Source organism: Haliaeetus albicilla, chromosome 28, assembly GCF_947461875.1.
Source record: "Haliaeetus albicilla chromosome 28, bHalAlb1.1, whole genome shotgun sequence".
NCBI classification, from domain to species: Eukaryota; Metazoa; Chordata; class Aves; order Accipitriformes; family Accipitridae; genus Haliaeetus; species Haliaeetus albicilla.
Window position 1 is genome coordinate 4,374,502 of NC_091510.1, and position 27,846 is coordinate 4,402,347.

Below are 27,846 nucleotides of genomic sequence, written 5' to 3' on the forward strand. Positions count from 1 at the left end.
CTCCCTCGTCGGGCGTGGCGTTCCCAGGATGCTCCGCGGCTCGCGGGACCCCGGCGGGCGGCGGCGGCGGGAGGTGAGGCGCCATTTTTAAATTCTTCGCACCGGTGGTGAGCGCTGCCGGCTGAGCGGGTCGGGGTTGTGAGGGGCCGGGCGTGCCGTTGAGGGAAGGCTGGGCGGCCGGCCGGGCGGGTGGGTGGACTGGGTCCTTCCTGCTCGGGTCCTCACCTGGCGGCGGACGAGGTGGGAGGCCTTTCGGCCTTTGCTCCGGTGCCGCTCGCTGCTCCCCTGGGCTGTTAGTCACGGAGCAGAGAGCCGGGAAGAGAGGCCGGCAGCCCGTCCCGTGTTCCGTCTGGCGCTAACAGCCTGCTGCGGCCTCTCCTGGCTGGTCGTGGGCTGGGAATCGCCCAGCACAAGGCCGGGGGGGCAAAGTTGAGGGGTGGGAAGGGCCCGCTCGCTGCCAGGCTTTCACATATTTACGTTTGCATGCTTTCTTTTGCACCAGTGGACCTCAGCGATGTGCAGTTTGAGGATAATGATTATTTTTCTGCACATCCGGATGTGTGACACCCGTATTAGTGTTGCGTCTCTGACCAAGCTCCCACGTCCATAAGTCATAGGAAAATTAACTGTAAAAATGTCATGGTGACTTACACGGCTCGCTTTGCTTCTCGTATGCTCTTTGTCCACATACTGTAAGGTGCATATAATCATATTTCTGCCTACAGGAGGTGTAGGATACATATACTAACATGAGACCTATGCCCTGTCTGAACATCTTTAAGTCAATATGAAAGGGAAGTGATTTTTCAGAAGAGTTTTGGTTGTGGGCTATAGAACTATTTGTGACAAGCAGCCATCTGTATGTCCAAGTAAAACTTTGAATGAGATTCTAATGAGCAGAAGTTCTCGTGTGTTTGAAGGTCTCTTGTCATGAAAAAACAGTGGAAAACACGTGGCATATGTAGACTAGCTGTTCTTGAGTACAGCTAGATTTACCAGCTGTAGCTCCCATACAAAATTTCAGTTTGATCAGTAACTGCTGTCAATTTGACATAGTCTAAGTGGCTAAAGCAAAAATTTTAATCCTGAGTTAAGATATAACCTTGTTTGTTGCTTTTCACCCGATAAGTAACCATATCTCTAGAATAAGACAGCAACTGAAAGTGCCATACTGTATGCTGTGTGTAGGGATGGACACTGAAATAATGTATGCTTAATTGTTGTTGGAATTCGTACTTTGAACAGTGTTGTGGAGGAAGTGATAGTAGTTTGAGTGAGATTGATGTCTTCTGTAAAGTAGAAGTCATACAGATGTTCTCCAAAATTTCTGTACCTAGGCATGCAAAAGTGTTAAGTGTTTATTTTCACTGGATTCTCTACAATGATATCTGAGCACTATCCAGATTATGGAACTTCCTACAAGAAAGGTTTTCATGTCTCTCTCTGATAACTGCCCTCCCAAGATATAGATATCTTTTTTTTTTTTTTTTTAAGGTGATTACTTTGGCTATTGCAAGTTGCTGGTGGTGATTTAGTAGAATGTGGACTGTTAAAGTAATGAGAGCTATGCTATCATATTTCTCAAATTATATATAATTTTGTTTTGGTTTTTATTCACTTGACGTTCATGGGAAGTCTGATCTCTCATTAATGTGTTGCATAGTCATTTAAGGTAGGATTTGTTTCATTTAGCTAGCTTTTAGACAGTTACCTAGTCCGAGGCTGTGATTCCTGAACATCTGAGCTCATGATTTGACAACTCTGCTCCTGAAAGGAGAAAGCCTTGCTCCTCATCCTGCTTATTTCCTTGGCTCTTTGTTCCTTTCTCCTAGCCAGTACCAGCTGCCTGCTTTCACTGATGATGTAGCCTGTTGGAGTTTTCCATAAGCTAGCATGACTAACTGACCTCACAGAAAAACTGTTGAGTGTTTTCTGCTTGTTTAAGTGTGTTGGCTTCTTAGGTTAAATCAGTTCATGGAAGGGTCTGATGAATGACAAATCTAGGAATGGGGATGAAGAAAGGAGGAGTGGAGCCTCCCGTTCCCGGTGACAGTGAGCTCTTATATTGGATTCCACTTTTTCATTAGTTCATTATCTAGTCTTACTGTAGACTCTTAAGCAGGGATGAGAAGGAGTAGTGTTTGAAGAGTCATGAGGCTGTGCTGCTTCTGAGTGTCTCACTTATTCTTTCAGGCAAATAGTTCATTGTTTCACAAGACCTTGGCTGATTGGATTAGAAAAAAAGAAGAGAAAGAACATATAAGGAGGTCTAGAGTTCTGACAGAAACAGGCAAATGGATTAAACCATACATTGTGTGAAACAGCTGTTTGGCTTTCAACAGATTTTACTGAGAATTTTACTGCTTGAGCAAAACATGGCACAAGGCTAAGTACTGTAATTTTTTTCATCAATAGCTGCATAATTACATTCATTGTATCAACTAACTGTGTAAAATAGTGTTTAAATATAAGTGTGGATGTGATATGGAAAGCAGAGCCATGAGTGAGTTGTTATGTTACCCAGGTGAATTATCAGTACATGCTGAAATCATGTAATTTGGTTATGCCAGGTAAGCTAGAAGGAAGCCTTGTTGTTGTAAACAACATACAATAAAAATAAAAATTGTAATATAAATAAGTACAATTATCTTGATATCTTCATATTTTTCTCTAAACGCAAGTATTCTCACCATTTTAAGTGCTTGTAGCAAACAAAAAGTTAAAATAATATAGCTGAAAAATCTTGTAAAAGAAGAAAATCCCTTTCATGATGTGTAGATATAAAGAAGAGAGAGATGTGAAATAGGTCTTTAAACGGTGTTTCTCTCTGTATGAAAATAAACAGTTGGAGAAGAAAGGCAAAGTAAAGGTCATTCTTGCAAACGTAATTAAGTTACTTCACTTAGCTAGGTATTCTACAATAAATATTGCCATTTTAGCTACTGAGTGTGCATTTCCTAGGTTTCAGGACTCTGCACCAATACCTTTATATGTATACCTGCACAAAATGATGTTAAGATTTCAGAGTATAAATTTGGGGAACTGATACAAGTTTGCAGTTCTGTAACATGACAAAATTTGGCAAATATATAGGTGGAGAATTAACTTTAGATGATCTGGTTTTAGTTTCTTTAAAGTATGTTTTATGGTTCTCTACTTCTTGAACAGATTTCCAAGAGAGGAAGAAATTTTAACTAGTGTTCCTTTGAAGTATTTCTCAAAAATTATGGGTGTAGTCTTGTGTAATTTTGAAGATTATTTAAGGTCTGCTCATTGACTATGAGCAAGTACTGTAAGCCATTAGCACAGAAGAAATTCTTCTTAGTAATATACTTACAGTATTTGTAGCCCTAAACGATGTTGACTACTGACAGTTCACTGCCAGGAATTATTTTATGATTCGGGGAAAGAAAAAAAAAAAGGTTTTTTTATTTGTAAGAATGTGAGTAGGTTAAATATTACAAGTTGCTGTTAATAATTTCAAGGAAAGAGCTCTATGTGAAGTAATGAAATCTCTTATGTTACTGTAGTTTGGTTCATAGTTGTCACCAGGAATGCAAATCATGAAATTTGCCACTAGGTGTCCCTGCAAGCCAAAATAGTTTTGTTTCCTTAACTACATACTGCTTGGGTTTTTGCAGTCCGAAACAATTGTTTTGTAAGCTACAATTTTTGCCCTCTCTTCTTTCCTTTGTTCTTTTTCATGAAATCTTCATGCAGATGAATACATGACCAGGTGTGTGTCTTGCTTTATAATTTGTACGCTTTTTCATAGCAGCAAAAGCTGTGAGGAGAGCATATACTTCCCACCCGCAGCAGCTTGGAAATGAGAGTACAAAAGGTTGCGTTTCCATTTATCTTTTTCTTTTGGTTGGTATGTTCTCAGAAAACGCCATGCGCTTTTTTGGTGTCTTTGACTTTATATCTGTTATGCCACTTCAGAAATACTTCTTACTCGAGTAAGCTGCAGGATTCAGACCCAACTTTAAATCCTGTGTTCTTCTGAGCTTTGGCTTACATTTGGTATCTGTGGCTTATGAAAGCAAAGACCTGAGACAGAGAAAAGTACTATTGCCTGGTGGTTGGTTGTGTTGGTTTGTTGCTTGGTTGTGGGGGTTTTTGTTTTGTATTCTTCTTCAGTGATCATGATAACCCTGTTGGTATGCATAGAAATTCTTAGGGGTGTGCTGCCTTGGGTTTTCTCTGTGGACCAGAACTTTCTGTCCTCTCACATGGTTTATTGTCCTTAGGATCACTAAGGACAGTGACCTTTTGAATGACCAGTTCTCCTCATACAGCTGTTGGTTTAACAATTGAAAATGTCTTTATATTGAGTTTGGAAATTGCTGTTGTCCTTTGTTTTTCAACAACCAACAAAATTCAGGAATCAAAAATAGATACTGTGTTGATTAGAAGGTTCTTCAGAGCTTATGCTATTAATGTTGGAAATTCGTTGTGCATCCAGGACAGTCACTGAGGAGAATGTTCTTTATTCTGATTTCTTCCCCCTTGTTCTCTCAGCAAATTTGGGTAAAGCAGAGTACAAAGTTGCTGTTGTCACTTTGCCTATACTAGTGGTGTAACTCTGGTAGATTTGAAAAATGGGAAAGAAAACTTAAACGTAAGACTTTCTTACATTATTATGTACATCTTGGTGGAATGGGCACTGACATGCAACATTTCTTTTCCTATATGGAAGATAGATTTTCATCTTGCTTATAGTTTAGGGGTTTATAAAATCAAATGGTAAGCGTTTAAGATAGATCCGTGAAAGATTTGAAGAGTGGAATGGTAGAAAACATTATATATTCCGCTGTATATGTAGAGAAAGTGAGGTATTTGCAGTGATGGTGGAGATTTAACATTTTTCATGTTTGAGTTTTACTTTGTACAAAGTTACAAAGTGTAACTTTGAATTACATTTTGTACACTGCAACCATGGAGTTCTTAGGCATCGGTCCAGTTATGCCAAAAGCTAAAATGGCAGAGAGGTTGGTTTCAAAGCTTTGTAACTTCCCTAAAATTCACTTATAGTCCTCCCACCCCCAGATCCTTTAGAAGTGTCAGTAATGATCAGATTAATATCGAAAAGAACTAATGGGGCATATTAGAATACTCCCTCATTTCTCAGCATCTGTCAATTTGCAGCTTTCTCACACCAATCTGATATTGTCACATTTAGCAAAACTCTTTCTGGAAAGGTCACAAGAAACCATGAGATAAACTTTGAAAACAAGGAAGTGACATGTATCGATGATGTATTTCAGGGCTGAACTTTGGGCAGGTATGTTCCAGACTGTCCATGAAACCTTAATTCTTCTCCAGAGAGGGCTTGATAGGAATTCAACAGTGAGAATTATCTGCTCCTCTTCTAGCTGAAATGAGTAGTACAACTTGTTAGGATAGTGTGAAAAACTGTGACTGTAATAAGTAAAGCTATATGTGTCTGATGTCTGTGGCCTCTGCTGAACTCTGGTTCACAAGGCATCATTAGGGCATTACTAGCATCATAGTTTGATTCTCAGTGTGCAGCATAAGTAAAAATAACTTTTCATGCAATCTGTCAGATGGAAGTGCTTGTGCTTATTTTGTATTGACTCAAATAATCTCCATGTTTAAGTTTATTCTGTGCCCCTGGAAGGGCTGTTACTTTTTAGGGTAGGCAGAATGAGCAGAGAATAGTCGCCCTCTCAGTAGAAGCTTCTAACCTGAGTTACAGCAGAGCCAGGATTCTTCTGTACTGAAGGCAAAAGCAGTGTGTGAAATCTTTGAACTGTGAATGTACTCGATTGCTAATTACACGTCCTTGTATTTGTTCAGGTGACTTGATCTTCTGGGATGTCAGCAGAAGAAGTGGATGGCGTTGTGGATTAATTATAAGTTAATTTTTATTTTGTCCTCTCCATACTCATCGTGAATAGTCATTATAAAATGGATGCTTTGGGCAGTCTCCTTCCTCCCGTGGCTGGAAATGGTGATATGGCTAATTCAGAAGAATTACAAAAACTTCTGATGGATGAAAAATTGCGATGTGAACACCATAAAGCAAATTATCAAATCATAAAGACAGAACATCTAAGGTACACTAATTTAAACAGGTTTCTTCTTATAAGTTGTTAAAAGGTGAAGCTAAATAGCAGGTGGAAGGGATTTGAGTGTTAGGTATTTCTGTATTTAAAGACAGATTTGAGCGTTGTTCAAACTAGAAAATAAACAATTGAAAATACCTTAAGACATTGCAGATTAAGTTTCTGCAATACGTCTTATGCTTGTAAATATGGGATAACTTTCCAGTATGTTACAGGAAGAGGATATTAATAACTTAGTTCTAACTTGGTATTTGCATGTTTGCTTCTACACATGAGTCTTCTGAGCTTTAAGATCTAATTTTAGAGGGTAAATATAAAATAAATATGTATTTTATCTTGCAGATTACAGGAGAAATATACAAAATCACAAGATGAACTGAAGCAGCTGTTAGTTGAAAAGCAGACTGTACATGACAAATTTCAGTTACTTCTTGCTGAATATCAAGAGGAGTTGCTGGGTAAAACACAGGAGCTGGAAAAACTGAAGATGCAGGTGAAATACTTTACTGGCAGGACTTAATATGAATTTTAATCCTGTAGTAGGGCCATACATATATTTCTGTTTATGTAACATGTATATACCTAGCTAGAATATATTTCAGATATCTTGAAATTCACCCAACCTGAGTAATGTTTCTTCTCTAGAGTGACTATGGGTTGAAATTATTGTTTTCTTGTTTAACTGAACCTTCCAAATCCTATTGTTATGTGCAATGTTAATAGTTAAGACCCTCAGTCTCTGTCTGTGCATGCTCTTCTGTTATGGGGAGAATCATCTGCCCTGAAGGATGACTTAGATGCCTAAACCTGTTAGGATAAGTGACTGGAAAAATAGGTATTTGTTTCTCTTTGTGATGACAGCTTGCTTCATTTTAAAAGAACAAAAAAACCAAAAACAACCAAACAAACCAAACAAAGCCAAACACCACCCCCTCCCCCCCCCAACATTTAAGATAATTTGGATGACACTTTCTATAACTGCTTGTTTCCTTAAAATAATGCAGGACATGTTCTTAGAAAACAAATAGAGCATCTAATAAAGGATCCCAGACTCTGAATGGAGGAGATGTGCCTCAGTATCGTAACTAGAATCAGTTTGCAGGGACTTCAGGGTTCAGATAAGTGGAAGAAAAGTAGAATAAATTAGAATATATCACAGGTTGTGGATGAAATTTTTTTTTTAAACACTTTTTCTTGGTAGGTATCTTGCTGTATTAACCATACCTAAAAAAACTTAACAAAATGCCATGTCAGCATGGAGTGTAAGGCAGGGAATCCTTCCTGATTCCATTTTCATTTCATACCAGTACCCATGTATCTGTTGGAGAACGTGTATCTAATGTGTTTTACAAAGAATTGGTTTGGTATTGCTCATTGTGATTCTTTGGGGTTGGTTCACTTACTGTTTAATTTTTTTCCAAACGCTAATTCTTTATCTTTTATGTGAGACCACTTTTCCTTCCCCCCCTCCCCCACAAAGGAGATAAACCTCTTGGCAATTCAGTTTGACATTTGTATTGCTTCTACCAGTAAATACTGACATTTTAAATGCTTCTGTTATCTCCCCAGAATATTTTTAGTTCACTAGTATCATGGGTTTTTGCTTCTGTAACTACTATTGAAAGTTCTTTAGAAAAACAGAAAATTAAGCAGCATTCCTAACACCATATTTGAAAAACTTTATTCCTGGCTATTTGTCCTATTGCAGTGTAAATAAATGAATTTGACTAGTTATTTATGATACCTTTCTGTCTTAAGGTGCTAACTCCTCAAAAATTAGAACTGTTAAAAGCACAAATACAGCAGGAATTGGAATCTCCTATGACAGAACATTATCGGAAGCTAGAAAATGTAAGTAGTAAGTATTGAAATTCTATTTCATTTAGAGTAGTGATCACCAGGTTCCTAAAACCTTAGGAAATTAAAACTGAAAGGGGAGCAAAGTATGTCATTCTTTGTCTAGTACTGTTGCCCCAGGCAGTGAAGGTTGAAACCCTAGAAGAAGGAGAAGGAGGGATTCAGTTCATCAGATATAACTTGTGAAATGACAGGAGCATTGCATGGACTTTTGAAGGAAATAAATCTGAAAACTTCTGATTGATGTTTTTGGTTCTTTTGCCTAACTTAGGAAGTGGAAAAATACAGAACAGAATATAACAAACTTCGTTATGAACATACTTTTCTGAAATCAGAATTTGAACATCAAAAGGAAGAACATGCACGTATTTTAGAAGAGAAGAAAATAAAATATGAGTCTGAGGTACGTAGAATGTTACAGTAGCTTAAAATGTATCTGATGACAAAACTGCTACAACATTGTGAAAACATTGGTACTTGATGCGTTGTCAGTTTGACACCATTTCATAACATAGTGTTTGTTTCCGTTCTCTTAATTCTCAAAACACTTTTATGACTTAGCCTAGAGCTGTCTCTGTAGGTTTGTTCAGTGATGTGTTGCAATATCGTTTGTGCTATTATAAGTAAGAATAGACTTGCCTTCTGTCAAATGACAGCCAGTAGCTTTGCTTAATGCTTTTTTTAATCGCATTTGTGATAGAATTTGAGACATTACGCTAATCTGAAATTAATAAATTATCTCAGCAACCAATGTAAGTTTAGATTTTAAATTACTTATGTGGCAACTAATTCAAGAAGGCAGCAGCAGAAGATATTGTTAATACCAGTGTCCTGGTTTCATCTGGGATAGAGTTAATTGTCTTCCTAGTAGCTGGTATGGTGCTATGTTTTGAGTTCAGTATGTGAAGAATCTTGATAACACTGATGTTTTCAGTTGTTGCTCAGTAGTGTTTAGTCTAAAGTCAAGGATTTTTCAACTTCTCATCCCCAGCCAGCGAGAAAGCTGGAGGGGCACAAGAAGTTTGCACAGGACACAGCCAGGGCACCTGACCCAAACCGGCCAAAGGGGTATTTCCATACCATGGGACGTCAGATCTAGTATAGGAACTGGGAAGTGGGGGCAGGGATCACTGCTCGGGGACTAACTGGGTGGTGAGCAATTGCACTGCGCATCATTTGTACATTCTAATCCTTTTATTATTACTGTTGTCATTTTATTAGCGTTATCATTATTAGTTTCTTCTTTTCTGTTCTATTAAATCGTTCTAATCTCAACCCACGAGTTTTACTTCTTTTTCCCAATTTTCTCCCCCATCACACTGGGGGGGGAGGGGAGAGTGAGTGAGCGGCTGTGTGGTGCTTAGTTGCTGGCCGGGGTTAAACCACAACAACCAGACAAGGGTATATTTTGCAACTAAGTTGGATCATGACAGTGGCGGTCAAAAGGATACTGAAAACTTTGGTAACTTTATTTCAGTTGTATTAACTCTTGAAAAAAACATTAATGAATTTTCTGTTTCAGAATTGGACTTTCAAAAGTGTAGCTAAATAAATTGCCAGCTTATTTATCTTTTAAATATATGCAGCAGTGTAAATGAGTGGTGCATGTCATTTGCATATTCATTTAAGTATTTGTCTGGGAGCATATATCCTAAGATGCCAGATTTGAATGTATTAATCCAAACATGAGACACAAATCAAAGCAATCATCACTTTCAAAATCAATCCAAATTTGCAAATGGAATGCATTAAAAACGTAACAGTTGTCCTTCCCGGAGCTAAACCCACATGCTGCTTTACAGCCTGCCTCTCTTGTGGGCTTGTTGAGTTTGTGCTAGTCCTGCAGCTAATTAGCACACTTACAGAGAATGAAACTACCTTGAGCCCAGGGCACAATGTGATCTAGTTTCTTTCTCTTAGATCCTTTTTAACTTTCTATGCCATTTAGCACAAGGAAGCTACAAAAACAGTGTAATTCTTAAATGATGGGCACATCATGCAATAACTGTTTGAATCTCCTCATAAAAGGGATTTGGAGGGCTTTTGCTGTAGAAATTGGCTTTGCTCCAATAGAGATCACTGAGGCAACCTCTGAAAGCACTGCTGCAGATCAGAGTTTGGACTTGTCTCCAAATACCAAGAGAACTCTTACATACCTTACTTTCTCACTCTTTTGCCCCCAGTATTACATTCAGTCCACATTACTCATTTTGAAACACTGGAATCTATATAATACATTTGTTAGTTACAGTCCTGAGATTAGTTTTTACCTATTGTACTACCTTGTAACAGAAAGATTTGGTTTTTTCTTCTTTATTTTCCATCTGACGGGGCCCAATTGTGTTGGCTGTCTTGAATTACTAACAGATTTGAGTTCTATTGTGGTTGTAGAATTGTGGAATCATATGAGTTAGAAGAAACCTCCTTCTAGTCCAACATCCTGCTTAAAATATTGAAGTGTGATGAGATCGGGTTGCTCAGGGCCATGTCCAATTGAGTCTTGAACATCTGGAAGGATAGAGATTCCACAACATTTCTGGGCAAACTATTTCAGTATTTAACCGTCTTCATGGTAAACCTTTTTCCTAATACCTAACTGGAATTTCACATATTCCAACTGTGTCCATTGCCTCTGTTCTCATCACCATGCATCTCCTTCTCTTCTCCAAGCTGAAGAGGCATAGTTATCTCAGCCTGTCCTTCTATGTCGTGTTCCCCAACCACCTGACCATCTTGGTGGCCATCCGCTGGACTTGCTCTAGTTTGTCATTATTCTTCATCTACTGTACACAGACTCCAGATGCAATCTTACAAGTACTGGAAAGGGACAAAGGATCGCTCCTCTGGCTATCCTCCTGCCAATCTGCCAGGATGCATTTGGCCATCTGTGCTGCAAGGTTACTCTGTTGACTAATGTTCAACTTCTCCACTAGGACGCCTAGATCCTTTTCCACGGAGCTGCTTCCTTGACAGTTGCCCCCAGCATGTACTGTTGCATTGGGTTACTCCGTCCCAGATGCATGACTTGCTCTTGTTGAAGAGGTTCCAGTCAGCCCATTCCTTCAGCCTGTCCAGATCCCTCTGAAGAGCAGTTCTGCTTTCCCAGCACATTGACCATTCCCCCCCCCCCAGTTTGGTGTCACCCGCAAGCTTGCTGGAACTGTACTCCATCCCATTATCCAGGTCACTAACGAGGACATCAATCAGCATTGGACTCTGTACTGATCTCAGAAAGACCACACTAGCTACAGGCAGTCAACTGGGCTTTGCACCATTGATCATCGCTTCTTGAGCCTGGCAGCCCAGCCAGTTTTCCACCCACTTTATCATCCACTTTTCTAGCCCCATATGTCACCAATTGGTGAGAGAGATAATGGGAGACTGTATCAAAAGCCTTGTTAAAATCAAAGTATACAAGAGCCACTGCCCTCTCCTTGTCTGCAGTGCCAGTCACCTCTTTCTAGAAAGCAGAGAAGTCAGGCATGATTTGCCCTTGGTAAACCCTGCTTTCCATCACCCTGTCTTTCATGTGTTTAGAAATGGCTTTTAAGACATTTTGCTTTATAACCTTCACAGAGACTGATGTGAAGCTGGCTATCCTGTAGTTATCTGGATCCTTCTTGACCTTTTTGCTTTTCTTGATGATGGGTGTGCTGTCTGCCTCTTTGCAGTCATCAGGAATCTTCTCTGATCGCCTTGACTTTTCAAAGGTGATAGAGAATAGGCTTGCGATGATACCAGTGAGCTCCTTCAAAATGCTTGGATCTGTTCCAAGGACTTGTGAGTGTCCAGTGGATTAAAGGATCCCTAACATTTTCTTCCTCTATTCTGGGTACTGCTTTACTCCCACAGACTGCTAGGCAGCTCAGGGACATCTGAGGCCTGAGGACAAGCCTTATCAGTGAAAACTGAAGCAAAAAAGGCATTGAAGAATAGGTCTGTTGATTTTCCTACTCTAAGAAAGAAAATAACTGTGAATGTAATTTCTTAGTATTTTAAATGAACACTGCTGCTCTTTCCTGAATTGTCAACTGCTGTATTTGTTGCTGCCTGACACCTAACTAATGTAAAAGCTTTTATTTTTCTGATTAACAACTATCAGATTGCAAGGCTGGAGAAGGATAAAGAAGAACTCCATAATCAGCTGCTGAGTGTTGATCCCACGAGGGACAGTAAACGCGTGGAGGCACTCTCTAGAGAAAAGGCACAACTGTATCAGAAATTAAAAGGCTTAGAAGCAGAAGTAGCAGAACTAAGAGCAGAAAGAGACAATTGTGGTGTGCAAGCAGAAAATGTTCAAAGAGTACAAGTACGACAGTTAGCTGAGATGCAGGCTATGACAAGGTCTCTAGAGGTAAGATTCTCTTTTTTCTTTTTTTTTTTTTTTTTTAACTTTGCCTCCTTGTAGAGTGTAGTGAGAATAGCACTTGAACTGTCACTAAAGTCACTGATAACTTTGCCATTGACTCTACAATTTGAATTTGTACCTTTCAAATTTAAAAACAAATTGTAAGTAAATTGGGAGTCACGTACTGCCAATTCGACTTTGGAAAGGTGGAGAGCTCAACTGAGAGATTCTGCTGAATGACCTTGTTTCTAAACACGCGAGTAATATCCATGTTTGCAGTCAGTAAGATGGTCATGTCAGCACTTGTCACTTGGCTGGAGTTAGAAACTGATGACAATATGTTAATAATCTGCTACAGTAAATTTTTTATAATTTTCAAAAATGTCATGAGATGCTCCCCTATTCCTTTAATTCTTTCCTCATGTGTTTTCCTTCTTGCCTACCTGTGTCTCTCCTCTTTCCAACACGTTACTGCTATTGTTTAGTTCTTGGCTGTCGCTCTCCCTTAAAGAAGCTTTCGTATTTCTGGCCTGTTGTATTTTTCCCAGGATTCCACTGTATTCCTCATCTGTGGTCTTCAGTCCTCCTGTCAGTTCTTGCTATCTCTCTAGGTAGTGAGTCCTTCCACGTAGATTTCTTGCAGAGTTGCAGCATACAGATAGATGGTTCATTTTCCTTTTTACTGTTATCAGTGCTGTATACCTTTGTTACAAAATGCTGGCATCACAACTTAAAATGAACAGTGCTGTAATATTCTTAACTTAGAAAACTTAAAAAAAAGTCCTGCTGGAAATAGGTCAGTTCAGAAAAAGAAAGGTGATATTGTAGGTTAGATTACCTTTTTGATACTTAGTAAAGCTAAGGTCTTGAGTCTGTAATACTCACAGTAATTGCATTTTATTTCCTCTCCATGATGTTAATTCTTTAGTTAGTATAACTGTATAGGCCAACATATGACATCTTTTTAAGCACCACTTAGAGTCATACTGGTGTTTATGGCCCAGTAATTTACTGGTAGGAATACCTGCTGCCTCCTAACCAAGTCAAATTACCTCTGCCTCTTGTGAAGTAAGATTGAAAATGTGTGTGATTCTGTGCAGGCAGTGTTAGTAAAAACAGTTGTGACTTTTGAGTAAAATTCAAGATCCTTGTACATATTGTTGTACATACCCCTTGAACATATTGTTGAGCAAAGATATAATAATATAATATATAAATATTTATAATATAAAGAGTCAGTAATATCTGAAAGCCCAGATCAATTGAATCTTTCAAGTGAATAGCAAGAGACAGCCCTGCTCAAAAAAAAAAAAATAATCTTATAAATACCTCCTTTATTCAAGGCAGAAAAGAAGTCTGCTGAACTACAGATTGATCGAATTGAGAAGGAACTGCGGATGAGTCATGAGCAAAACATTCTCTTAACTACCAAACTTCACAAATCTGAACGAGAAGTCAATGCCTTAGCTACTAAAGTAAGTGCTTTTATGGTATCTGAAATACATTCTTCATATCCTGTTATGTTTACGTTTTCCTGTATATTTTACATTAAGAATAAAATAATAATGTCTTCTGCTGTGACTTAAAATAGGTTTGGAATTTTTTTCCCAATTTCAGTTGGAAGATACAGAATATGTGACTTTACAGGAAAAACATCATCCCTAAAATTATCTCTAAAGATTGAGGTTATGCTCTTTCTATTTCATTTTCTAGATCTTTTTTTCTAAACACAACAGGGCTTGAAGAGGTATCTTTCTTTATATTCATGATTTTAGTATCCATGAAAATAGCCAGCCCTATTTGATGGAAACAAGCATTACTTTTTCATAAAGTGTGCAAAGTGCAATAGAGCTTTAAATTGATTTTTTTTTTTTTTTTTTTTTTTTTAATGGAGCTATGGCTTCTAGAGATCTTAAAAAGTATCCTCTGAATGGGCTGTGTTAGCTACAGGAAGCAAGCTGCATTGGAATCACCTGTGGAGATTTAGGTTATATTAGAAGGATAGTCACATTAACATAGCATTCTTCTTGGGCATAGCCAGCATAGCTTGTACAGAAACATTTCTGTACAGCACTGCATCATATCATTTTAAGTAGATCATTGTCTTGCAACATGTTTGAGTATCTTAGTTGTTGGGTTGGCACCAGATCTGAGAGATTTTGTTCTATGTTTGTATGCTTTTTTTTTTTTTTTTTTTGAGATCTTAGAGAAATTTCTAGAAAAATACTTAAGATAAAAAAGATCAGAAAACTTCAAGTTTAGGGAAAACCTGAAAGTGCTTAAGAAACTCGACAACACTGTTTAGTATTTTAGGATAATTAGTTTAGTATGGATGTCAGATTCAGAGTTTTATCTGGTTGCAGTGACTCTTCAGCTATACAACTTAAAGACAGATCCTTTATGCAGTTTCATATGTGATTATTTGAATAAATAAGAAAAATCAAAACACTAGTAAACTGTTTTACCTTTAAATGTTGCAGAATACTTACTTTATGTAAATCTGAGTCAGGATACTAGTCCTAATGAAGTAGTTACTTGGGTAAACGTTAGCTTTCTGCTGTCTCTTATTCCCTCCTTTCTGGAGAGAATACTGGGTGATAAATTTTTATCACATCTGTCAGTTCCTGGTAGCAAATTTAATCCCATGTGTTTTCTTACCGTTCTGGAGAGGCTTTAGTTAGTTCTGAACTAACTGTAAAGCCAGTAACTTTGGTCTTGTAAATCTAGCTGAATGCAGAATTATTTTAAGCTCTGTTGATTTAAAGTTATCCTGCACTTCTGAATATACTTTCCAGAATAATACTGACATGTGCTTTGAATGGGTACGGTAGTTAATATTGTCATAATACGCCTCAAGAAAGATACAATACAGGAAGAAAACTTTAACTTCTACATAGTTGTTCTTTAACAATCTCAGATTTAATTCAAAACAGGCTTTACAGTGCACATTTATGAGTGTGAAGTATTTCATTTTGGTCCTTAATCCAAAAAAGGTCTCATTTACCCTAAGAACAGGATATACCTATATCAGTATTTAAAACCTCTTTATACAATGTGTCATACTTGTCTCGTGAAAAATAAATAGGAGGGGAAAACTTCTGTTAAACATTTAGTAACCAATTGTCTATCAGAATATATAGAAGATTGTTACAGTCTTTACTTTTTGTATCAACTGGTGTTCTTTGCTCACCTCCAGAAGTAGGAGAAAATTAAAATGTTCAGTGGTGTTTCTTGAAAGGAAGAAAGTAGAAACTAATTTCTATACTAACCTCCACCCCCTTCTGCACCCACTCAAACTTCTTCCTGAGCACAGGTGCACGCACTGATCTTCCAGATTTTGTGCCTTAAAAAAGCCACCTTAAATCTTTGCAAGTTGCCCTGAAATGTTCTCAACTTAGTATTTAAGCAACCAAATCCACCGTGTAGTTACTTAATAAGCTACTATGTCATTCTTAACCTTTTGCCACTTGTATATGCTAGCAGGTTGTAATTACATTTGTCATTGTGAATGGATTTTTATTATAAGTGCTTTCCTCTAGATATTTAATTCTCATTGACCGTGTAATTACTCCATACAAATGCCTAAACTATAGAAAGTTTCCATGCTAGCAGTAATTGTCTTTGATTTGATGTTCTTAAAGCTCCTGCTTTTATGAGGCCATTTGATGTGTGTGTCACGGTTGTAGAGAAGTATTTGAATTAAAATGCACTTTAAAACTATGAAGACCTGGATTTTGAGGAAGTAGTGTAGCACTCCAGGAGGTCAGGAGGACTATAAGTAGTTACTAAATTGAAATTACTTGGGGGAGCAATTGGTAATCTGGTTTTGCATATTACTGTTTTGTTTTACTTAGGGAGATTAAATTTAACTTTATTTTAGCTTGACTTTGAGGGATCTTTAGTTAGAAGTGAAGTATGTGTAAACTGACATGCTAATGCTTGAGTTAGCGAGGCATCAGGGTCTTATGCAATTTGGATCAGTATCATAGCAAGGTATTTCCAACGAGTAGTCTTTTCAGAAATGCCCCAGTATTCAGAGGCTAGCTTGTAGAATGTATGGTATTTATTCAGAAGCCGAGTTTTCAAAGGCAGTCCTGCACATCTGTGCATATGTCACCAACGCTTCTTCAAAGATTAACTTTTCTACACTGTAGCTTGTAATAACTGGCTGGTTAGTTGTTGTGGTTTAACCCCAGCCGGTAACTAAGCACCACGCAGCCGCTTGCTCACTCCCCCCCACCCAGTGGGATGGGGGAGAGAATCAGGGAAAAAACAAAAGTAAAACTCGTGGGTTGAGATAAGAACAGTTTAATAGAACGGAAAGGAAGAAACTAATAAAGACAACAACAATAATAAAATTACAATAATAATAAAAGGATTGGAATATACAAAAGAAGTGATGCACAATGCAATTGCTCACAACTCGCCGACCAATGCCCAGTTAGTTCCCAAGCAGCGATCTGCCCCCTGCCACCTCCCCCCAGTTTCTATACTGGGCATGACATCCCATGGTATGGAATACCCCTTTGGCCAGTTTGGGTCAGCTGTCCTGGCTGTGTCCCCTCCCAACTTCTTGTGCCCCTCCAGCCTTCTCGCTGGCTGGGCATGAGAAGCTGAAAAATCCTTGACTTTAGACTAAACACTACTGAGCAACAACTGAAAACATCAGTGTGTTATCAACATTCTTCTCACACTGAACCCAAAACACAACATCTCTAATTTCATATTAGAGATGAAATACATGTCAATAGTCAGAGAGCCTGGTTCCTGGAATATATGTTGTGTTTCAGCACTTTGATTGTTTTAATCAGGGAATATATAAAACTTGCATCTCAACATGACTGACAACTCATTCAGTAATCTTCAGTGTGTGACTTGAGGAATTAATAAAAACCAGTAATAGTACTGATTATGATTTGGGGAATCAGATCATGCCAATAGCTTTTGTGTTACAGTATCTATATAATCACCACTAAAAATTATCTACAGGAGTGGATATTCTGGATTGGCTTCAGGAAAGCAGTGGAAGAAAAAAATATTTAAGGTATTTTTAAAATAAGCATAGTCCATGATTATTTGGCAGACTTTCTTGTTTGCAAAGTATCACATGAAAAACTTACAGTAAAGCTGTGAATAATATATATATTTATTTTACTTGATTTGGGGTTTTTTTTCTAATTCATAGGTAGAAGAACTTAAACATTCACATAAATTGGAAGTAACAAATGTCAAACTGGAGGCAGCAAGAACAAAGAGTGAGGTAGAAAGAGAGAGAAACAAGATTCAAAGTGAAATGGATGGTAAAACGTGCAATTAATTTCTAATGATTTCTTTTATAACTTCTAGTTAGAATACTACAATTATTCTTCCTCCAAACATTCCCTAGCAGCCTTCACCTTCTACTTCTGGTCTAAGTTATAGATCTGACAATTCATTTTGTATCTGAAATAACTGTGTTGTTTCACTTGGTCTACTAGGTTAAGAACAGTTATGAACAATTTTGCATTTATGTAAATTAGTGAATCTGTGACACAATCTGAACATAATCTGTTTCAAATCATGTACTTCATATGGTTATTTTTTCTATTATTGCCAAATTCTAGTGTCTTTCACACTCTGCTTGAAACTGTAACATACCATAGGGCTTCAGTGGTTGTTTTGTTTTCTGATTCTGTGTCCATGGAATCGATAACAACTGGGTAAGGTTGCCATGTGAAACAAAATACAATTTCTAGCTTGTTTAAAGAAAATAGGCAATGTTCTAAGCTACCTAATACAGTTGAGTATGTAGGCAACTTGAAATAGCTTTCTGGAGTGAAAAGGCCAAAGCTTTCTAGTACTAGTTACGTGTTGATGATTTAAGTCACTACACAGCTTTTAAGCAGACTGTCCTCACCGATTTGCCATAACCCCCAAATAGTACCTTCATCTTCCTGGAATAGTTGTTTCTGTTCACTTGCTTTAATACTAAGTTCTCTAAGAGCAAGTAAAAGTGGTGTTTTCTGTATTGACAATGTGCTTATAGTATATTGCGAACTAAAAATGTTGGACCCTATGAAATACAAAACTAAATACAGACAAGATTTAAGCTAACCTGAACTTGCTGTGGAATCCAGTTTGCACCACTGAATTAACTAAACAACCAGGAGTCATTGTTATAGCATGTTGGCTTATTTACTGGTGAACACAGCTGTCTTGGTCACAAGTTTTTAATTTGCATCTTTTGTCACTGCCTGTAGAGTAGTAATTTTAGAATTGCCTCGTGGTAATATGAGTGGATTAAAATGTGGGATTTGTTGTAGCCAGGTTACTATGGTTTCACTGGTAACCAGTTACTGTTTACCATAAACTTTTTGATAAAAAGAAAATAACAGATTTTCTTCCTTGACCTTCTCATAGCTATTGTGGAAAACTTTTTTTTTTTTTTTTTTAAATCCAGACACAACTGCTTAGCAGGAATTGCTTTAGAGCTTAAATCTATAATAATATCAGCTGTTTTATTACTTTTGTATGTTAAAATAATAAACCTTCATAGACAGAGATTCCAGTGTAACAGTTACTCTTCAAAAGCTTTTGAAATGTTGCTGTTAATACTAAGAAAGGCCATGTCTCTTCTGTTTTTCTTGGGTCTTTTTCCCATTCATTCATTCTGTCATGTGAATTGTGATTTTTAGGTCCCTTATATCAATTTATAAAGTTATTTTAATACTGGATTTCATCAGGTTGACATCAATAATGACATTTTAACTTTTTTTTAATGTATAATGCAGGATTGCTGTCAGACAAGGAAATTCTTAAGGCAGCTGTTGAACGTCATAAGGTGCTTTTAGTAGAAAAGGATCGGGAGATAATTCGTAAAGTGCAAGCTGCCAAAGAGGAATTTTTTGAAAAAATTGCAGCCTTACAGGATGAAAAGTATGTTTTTTTGATTTACTGCTCAACTTCTAAAAGAGGAGTGTTTTGAGTAACTTTTAAAAATGTCATTCTTGGCAACTAAACACTTCTGGCATTTTGTCATGACTCTTGTGTGCATGTTGAATAATGTCTCAGGTTAGAACTTGAGAACAGATTAGCTGATCTAGAGAAGATGAAAATGGAACAAGATACTTGGAGACAATCTGAAAAGGATCAGTATGAAGAGAAACTACGTGTTGTACAGATGGCGGAAGAATCTAGCAAAAAGGAACTTCAGCGTTTGCGGTAGTATGGCTTTTCTAACCTTAACACAAATTTCTCCCCCCCCCCCCCCATTTTCTCTATAGTAGTCAGTATAAAAGTTTACTATTCATAGATACACAAATGTTCATTATGGTAAATTAAACAAAATTATCTTTTTTGCGTTGTGTAAAAAGAGAGTAGAATTAAAAATGTGCTGTTTAAAAAAAAAAACATTTTTCATCCAAACCTTTAAAAATTACATTATTTTAATTAACATTTTTAAGGCATAATTTTCCAGTACTCATGTTTGTTAAAATTGGGTCCATGTTGGCTGCTGGCATAGCCCCAGTGTTAGAGTAAACCATTCGTCTTTCCATAATGGCACCATATCAGCAACTGGGACCCTAATACAGTATCTCTTTGAGTTGGTTATTACAGTTCTTGGTGAAGTTGTTTTACTACAGTATATGTATGAAGGTCAATATGATAAAAGGAGTGAAAGTCAGACTCCAAAAGCCAACAAATCTACTCCCATATGAATTCTAATAATCAGTAAAAATACATTTTTAATCATCATTTAGTTAAATATTTACCAGCCTTTCAAATTATGCAATATATTTTATTGTCAGACCAATTTGTCTTAACATCTATATTTTAATTAAATAAAAATAAGGATATCTTATACAATTTTAGATTAAAAATTCAACAGCAAGCTATTCAGACAGAGGAATTGGAAGAAAAGAAACGTGAAAGTGCTGATCTGAAACAGGTAAGATTTTATTGCCTTGTAATGTTTTATAGAGAAATACAATCTTTCCTGCAGTTATCACTTCCAGTGTTTGAAGATTAGATTGAATTTTTAAGGCTTTTTTTTTTTTCCTGAGAGACAAAACACAACAGATAGTTAAAAGCGAAAGTGTTCAGAAATCAGTCATGCTTTCCTGGACTTTTATAAGTGGATTACAGCTTTTTGCTTAATGTGTTTCATGGGTACCAAGGATTTCAAAGCTGAATGTTTATAGACTGGTGTATTGAATATGGTTATGCACTATTTAACTGGAGATTCAGTTTCCATGGAGACTTATAAATTGTTTCTAGGTAATGCTTTGCATTTACACTGCATCTCTCATCTGAGGTTCTTCAAGTGCTTAACAGATGTTTCATAAATGAATAAACTAGTGTAAAGAGGTATATTTCTATTGCAGAGTAAATTGATGGCAGTGTTGAAAATAAAACCTAATTCTTTTAACTCCTGCTCACCCATGATGTTGTTTAGTAGGCAAGAACATAGCTGCGCATCAAAGTAGTCTGCAAGCTGTGTGCACTTGAAGTTCAAGGCAGTATTTTTTTTTCCTTCAGAAATTGAGGTATCTGAGTGTCCATGTGGAGGGAGAAAAAGGAAAGGGAAATCATCCTTTCTATGTGCTGGCTGCAGAGGTTGGACTTTTCAGACTCTGTACTTGTTTTTGTGAACTGGTTGGTACAACGCATTGTGTGTTATGAGACAGAAGAGTCTGGGTAGCTCCATGTTGTGTGGTGCTCTAGTTCTGTTCAGTCCTGGGGCTTAATGTTGGATTTCTTAAGTTCTGGGGGACACATCAATGACTGAAGACTCCTGCATCCGTTTCTCATTTTAATTACAGTAGAACACCTTCTTTGTCTAGTAGTGATTTACTGTAAAGCTTCTGGAGAAGCTGTTGAGTAAGAAGACAAGGAACAAATAAGAAAAGCTTATGAAAAGCTAATGCAGCCAATTGGTGTCCTTGTTCTGCTTTATCTCAGTATCTTAAAATTAATTGTTAGTTATTTGCATACCTTCTCAAATGGAAAATTTTTTTTTTTTTTAGCAAGTTCATGACATGCAACTCCAGCTTGCCTCACTTTCCCAATCAGAAAATGATTTGCTGGAGTCTAATCAGAAGCTGAAGGAAATAATAGAGAGATTGAAACAAGAATGTCAACATGCAAGGACTCAGGCAGAAAAAGCTCAACTGGAAACAGAGAAGTAATTTTTTTTTTCTTCCTTTTGGCTTTACTTTTCCTTTTCATATTATTTGTGTTCCTTTTGTGTGGATTACTTCATTCAGAATCTATAATCCATAGTTAAGTCAGAAATTAAAAATAAACTGGGCATATTGGACAATTGTATGCATTCTGTTACGCAGAATGTATAAAAGCTTTGCTTGTGGTAACTTCAAAAATAGGGGTTTGTTTCCATTCATGTCTGTTACAATTACTTATTGACTAGTGAAATACACTATTTGTATAAAATGAAATCCTATTGATACTGAAGTGAATGTCAAACTTATATTAGTTTAAGTGGATCTAGAGTTTCACACACAGTTTTTTTAAGAGTGTTTAAGCATTAAGGGTGAAAAAAGCATTGTATTATGCTTTGATAAGGTTTCAGGGACCCAGTCTGTATATGTGTGTATGTACTTCCCTCCCCCCCGCTCCCCGATCCTTTTAGCTGATACGAGGCAAATAAAAGCTTATTGGATATCTTCTAGTTGCTCTTGTCAAAATGAAAAATAATCACTTTCCTTTTTTGCACAAGCTTGACCACATACCGTCAAAATATGCTAATAAATGCTGAAGGAAACCAAATCTTGCTCAGAATCCATATAGCAATGAACACTTTCCTGAAATTTAAAGATTAATTTGTCAGTCAGTCTGAAATAGCGATTTATTATTTCCTCGCCTAATAAACAAATACATGTCTAACTTGTGCTGGATTATTGTGGTGGGTTTTAAAAAAAGTCAGCATCCCAGATTAAACAGAAAACTTCCAAAAGATATAATGTGGTGGCTTTTTGTTCTAGCTCCTCTTTTGCTACTAATTGGTACTGCAATTGCTTTGTTTTCATTAGTTTAAGTATTGCTTTTCAGTTTAACATTTGAAGAGATTATTGCATTAGGACTGCAGAGTATGTTCCGTTGTCAGTAGCATGTTAAATACTTTGGATGTTTACTTTAGGAAGGTGTATTCATATTTTGAGTGAGATTGACAGTCTCACTCAAATAACAGTGACAATGTGATTTATATATTTATGGGCCATAGACCAGTCAGGAGTAGGTTTTCCTGGGAAGGCAGTGGAAGGAACTTGGCAGTCCTCAGAGATGGTTGTATAAGTATGTAGATAAGGGGAGATGCACCAAGGCTGATACCGCAGAAATTAAGCAGCTTTGCAACCTACATTTAAGTCCTCCAGGTCGGTCCTACTGTTACCCTGGGAGCCCTGGGACATGTTTCCATTCTTTTTCTGACTCTGTGGGTGACAGGACTTCCTTCCTCAGTTCAGTAATTCTTACGAGCTTGAACTCCCAAGAATTAAGTTGCACCAAAGCAACTTGGCTTAAAGAGGAAGTGAAATAAGAACCAAAAAATAAGAAAGCCGAAGATAAAAAGTTTCAGATAAATAAAATAATGCCAGCTGAACCATAAGTAGGCAAAGCAGCTGCCTGCCTGGCTGTGTCAATCTTAGGCTTGGAAATGAAAATGTGAAATGAGAAAAAGGGCTGAAGGTAAACTATGAGACTGACACGGATCAGAGATGAGCTCAAACAGGCACTTGTTAAGTATTTCAGGAACAGCATCAGTGGCATTTGAAAAAAAAAAAAAAAGCTCATGGCATTTTTAACCACTGTCTCAATTGAAATTTTTTATTGTTAAGGAGTGCTTTTTGAGAAAGCTCTTTGTTTCCTGGGTAGTAGTAGTTATTTATAGTCAACAGCAAATCACAAACCCCACTGAGTCTACTAAAAGAACTGTGACAGCTACCAAGTGGGCCAAGATCCTGGTTTGCATATGAGAGTGGATGATTCCCAATACTTCTACTGTGGGGAAGGGAAAGACTGTTTGATGAGAAATTTATGGAGATTCGTTCATAGTCCCTGTAGGAAAACTGCATCAGCCCAGGATTGGAGTGGTATGGATGCACCGATACCAAGCCTTGGACTGCATTTCTTAAAAACTGCTGCACAGAATCTCACTATTTGGTTTTGTGTCTTTATTTTATTTTTTTTTTTAATAGTAATGTAGTTAAGTATGCAGTTAATTCTTGTCTGCTTTAACCCACAATGCAGATAGCGCAAACAAGGCAGCAGAGAGAAACTGGCTCCTTTCCTATCCACTGCTAGAGAACACAGCCTAATTTTAGTATGTTTTAACCATGCAAAGACCTAAACAGATAACGTATGCTGTCGGTAGTGCGTGTTCAGCTGAAATGTTGTCTAGGAACTACGTCGGTGGAGCTTCCTGTTGTGTTGGTGTTTGTTCTGGCTGTGAGCGCATACTAGTCAAGTCTGTACTTCTATGTTACAGAGGTGTAGTAGACTGCACAGGGCAGCAACCTATTCTCTTACATCTTACCTCCCGAACAGAGAAGGTAGCTGTCAGCCCTTCTGACAACTGATGTTTGGCATAGGTGTCTACTGTTGTGTTCCAGTGTGATTGTTTGATCTGAATTTAGAAATTTTCTGTGGATGAGTTGGCACGCTGCCAAACCAACAAGCAGCCAACAATTAACTAGCTTATTGGAATCAGTTTTCAAAATTTGCCTCATAGTTGAACAAAACCTAGGATGATGTTAATGCACAGGTTTGAATGTTGTTAGTCACAATTAGATTGTTAGCACAATCAAATTTAAATCAGATCCTTCAAGTATATAGAAGTAGGAGTTGTGAAAAGATGCATCTATTTTAAGAGCCTTAAGGCATTAATCGAACACACTGCTTTGTCTATATAACCTCTTAATCTTTTAACCTGATTTTTTCAAAGGACTTTAGAATACAAACGTATAGAATGGCTGGAGGAGAAGCATGTGCTTACTCAGCGCATCACAGAGAAAGAAGAGAAATACAACCAAGTGAAGAACAAGCTATGTCGAGCTGCTGTTGCTCAAAAAAAGGCATGTTGACTCTTCCTTTATGAATGATCCAGCTCGTGAGAAGTTCAGCTTTAATTTGGCCAACTAGAATTGTTTTAATATTAAGAGTTTATTTGCAGTCTACTCTATATAAGAACAAAATATATCAGGTTTGTCAAGATTAGCATAGAAATAGGTTGAAGTGATAAGCAAAAGAATATTACAGCCAACAACTTTGTTATAATGCCATCAAAGATTTTGTGAGGCTTTTTTTGCATGCGTGTGTGTGTCTGTATATGGATATTTAAGAGGTGGACTCCTTGATTAGTAAGGATGATGTTTCGGATACTAGACAATGATGTTCTACTTTTCCTTGATGGAATATTGAAATATTATATCTTCTTCTAAGTTTGCTTTTTATGAAATAACTGGAAAGGAAAAGCTGATTAATTGTTTATAAAAGCTCAGGATTAATTGGCAGTTTTATACATTGGACATACACAGGTTATGAAACCTACCAGTAGCTCTTAAGGTTGTAAGAAATTGAGGTCAACATGAGGAAAAACAAAAAACAAAAACAAAGCATACTTTTTTTTTTTTGGTCATGTTTATACTTATTTATACATGGTCATTTAAAGAACAAGTTTTGTAATTCTCAAATATAGTTAGTGTTTGTTAGTACAGTTAGTCACTGACCCAACAAGTGACTGACAGCTGTGCATCTTTTAGTCACAGCTATGGATCACTTCCCATCTCTTCTGTTTCCCATCATCGGGATTCAGAACTTTCGAACAACACAGCACCTCTTCTTAAGGAAGGAAAATCCTAAAAACTCACCGCTTGAAACCATGTACATTTGTAGATTTAATTTTTACAGGATCTAATCTATCAAGGTGTTACTTAGCTGTTTGAAATGTCTGTTTGACAGAGAAAGACTCTCAATGATAATAAACAAAGGAGGATGCAAGAGAAACTAGAACTTTTGGAAGCCAAGATAGAAGAACTAGAAAAAGAAAATCAGGTGTTAAATAGGTAATAAACTTTGCTTTTTCTTGGCTTGAAAAATGATATATGCCCAAGATCTGACTTAAAAATACAAAGTATTTTTGAAGATACATGACACTTAGTTTAGTAACTGGAGTCCAGTCTGATGGCATTTTCAGCACTAGAATTCTTTGAATGGAGTCCATTTAGGATGGGCAGCTGAGAGCTTATAAGACAACTGCAGGGCTGTGTCTTTAGGAAAAAATAAAGGAAAAATATCTGATAGATGCAGTTGCAGGAATCCCTTCAAAAGAAGGAAGTGAAAAAGACTTCAGAATTGCGAGAGAACAATATTTAGCATCCTCTTTGAAAGACAAACTCTTTTTTTTTTTTTTCTTTCCTCTTTCTTGAGTGCCTACGGAGGGCTTGATAATATTTAATGTGGCTTGATAATATTTAATTTAATGTGGCTCCTGTGACTCACTAGTGTGAATGCTATTAAAAACTTAATTTATTCAATGTAAATTCTAATCTGTACTACAGCAGATACCTTAATATGTAGAGGGACTTTTAGATAGACATTTAGGCAGAAGAATATACACAGCTCTTCCACCTTCCAGTTCTTCTGGTATATAGTTTTCCCTCATAGGGATAGTAAACAGCAGAGTACTCGTGGAGAGGTGTGCTTCTGTGCTGGGGTAATAAAGATTTTGAGCAATAAGCAATCTCTTATTTTAGGCAGAATGTTTCCTATGAAGAATATGCACGCCTCCAGAAGAGACTAAAGGACTTGCAACGTAGGCACAATGAATTCCGGAGTTTAATTCTGAATCCTAACATACCGTCACTCAATCCAGTCAGTATAATGTCATCATCTGCCTTGCCTCCTGGTCTTGAAGTGTCCTTCCCTCTTCTTCAGGTGGTGATGTATTACAAGTTGTGAAAATAATAGCACAAAAGAGGGTACTGGAACAGTCCTTCATTACAGACTTCAGTCTTAAGGAAGGAGTATTTGATCTTTGAGCAGAGGAAGGAAACTTTGAGGAATGCTTCTAGTATTCCTCACAAGAAGAAGGAGTTCTTGAAAGATAAATGATACGTTATAGAATGTAACAAATGGGCAGTTTTAACCTAGTTCTCCATACTTTGTCCTTCTGAGACGCTTTAAATGGCTCCTTCTGGGCAAGAAATACCATAGTGGTGTTCTCACACCATGGTTTCATTACTAAAAAGCAGTATTGCTGCTCTTCGTTTCTTGTGTAGTTAAGAGAGTTTTTCTTACTCTGGTGAGCTTCTGAGGGTGAATATCTCTGGCTGAGGCTGACCAGGCTGACTACAGATTCTTGGTAACAGTGACCTCAGGTCTGCGTGCCTCTTCATTTGAGAGGAGGAACGCTTATGCATGTATTTCTTGCCGATGCTGTTCATCACAGACATCAGAACAATACCCACAAAACATTGAGGAGTAAAATTTAACAAATGAGGATATTTTGGACTTCACAATTTTTATTTTAAAATCATTAATTAAAGAAAAGGAAATTAGTGCCCATTTTGGTCCCTTGTAGGTGTGCAAACATAATAAAGCCACTTCGTTGTTGTTGTTGTTTTAATTTCAAGGAGGAACAGCATCAAAGAGAGCTTTCCCTGCTTCGCAAGCGGTTGGAAGAACTAGAAACCACACAGAGAAAACAGCTGCAAGATCTTGGACCATCTAGAGAGCGAGCAACGGTGGGTGCATACAGGGACTTGGCTAGAACCAAGAATGCTGGAGAAGGTGATGCACAAAGCGAGGACTCCAAAGGCTGTTAGTTTTCAGTAGCTTCTCCTTTGTACGTGCTTTTAATATTTTGCCAAAAACATGCTTGTATGTGCCTACGTAGCATAAAATATATTCTGCATAGTTTTGTATTTATTTTTGACAGGCTGTCATAAATTATCAAATATAATGGTTCAAAACAAAAGCATTGGAAGATTAACTACATTTTAAAATGTTTTCATATAAATGATGTAAAATTATTTGGAAGTCAAAACATAGGAAATAATCTCATCACCTGAAACTTTAAAAAACTTTTATCAAGGTTTGGGTTATGCTGACATTTAAAATAAAAATGAAAATAAATTTTTTTTGGTAAATCCTTTGAAACTTATTTGATAATATCCTCTTACTCCTTCAATGTAGAAGTTACTGTATCAGTGTGGAGTTTTGCAGGGTTGCTGTTTTGATTAACAATGCTGTAATCCACATTCGGATTGTTATTTCGAAGTTCCCAGGCAGACAGAAAGGATGAAATGAAATGTAGGAAGTGCTGGAAACTTTTATTGGCTACCCTTTACAATCTGCCTTTTGTATTTTTGTAATGGGAATAAGCAATAATCAGGTTTTTTAATATGATGTAGTCAAGATGAAGTATAATATAAAGTGCCTTCACATTATGAAAATGTAAGTTTTTATTTGTTGCTACTGTAATTTGTTTACTAAACTACAATTAAATTATTTATTCAAGGTTTAATGTATTTATTTAAACTTTTTTCTTCCTTCATT

General features: G+C 37.1%; 1 protein-coding gene across 3 annotated transcripts; it reads left to right on the top strand.

Moving 5' to 3' along the window:
* CEP83 (centrosomal protein 83) lies at nt 1-27,809 on the top strand. 3 transcript variants are annotated; one of them, XM_069773737.1, is made up of 16 exons: nt 1-73; nt 5,821-6,080; nt 6,432-6,582; nt 7,848-7,940; nt 8,218-8,349; nt 12,049-12,300; nt 13,638-13,769; nt 17,480-17,594; nt 19,065-19,209; nt 19,345-19,494; nt 20,146-20,221; nt 21,300-21,457; nt 24,233-24,362; nt 25,249-25,352; nt 26,043-26,223; nt 26,922-27,809. In XM_069773737.1, exons 2-16 carry the CDS (start codon nt 5,932-5,934, stop codon nt 27,111-27,113), a joined length of 2,160 nt encoding a protein of 719 aa, XP_069629838.1. In that variant the 5' UTR covers nt 1-73; nt 5,821-5,931; the 3' UTR covers nt 27,114-27,809. The 3 variants fall into 3 exon arrangements, with proteins under 3 accessions (XP_069629838.1, XP_069629840.1, XP_069629839.1); XM_069773738.1 differs by lacking the exon at nt 1-73 and adding an exon at nt 90-107; XM_069773739.1 differs by lacking the exons at nt 25,249-25,352; nt 26,922-27,809 and having other exon boundaries at nt 24,233-24,366; nt 26,047-26,223.
* Nucleotides 27,810-27,846: the final 37 nt, after the last annotated feature.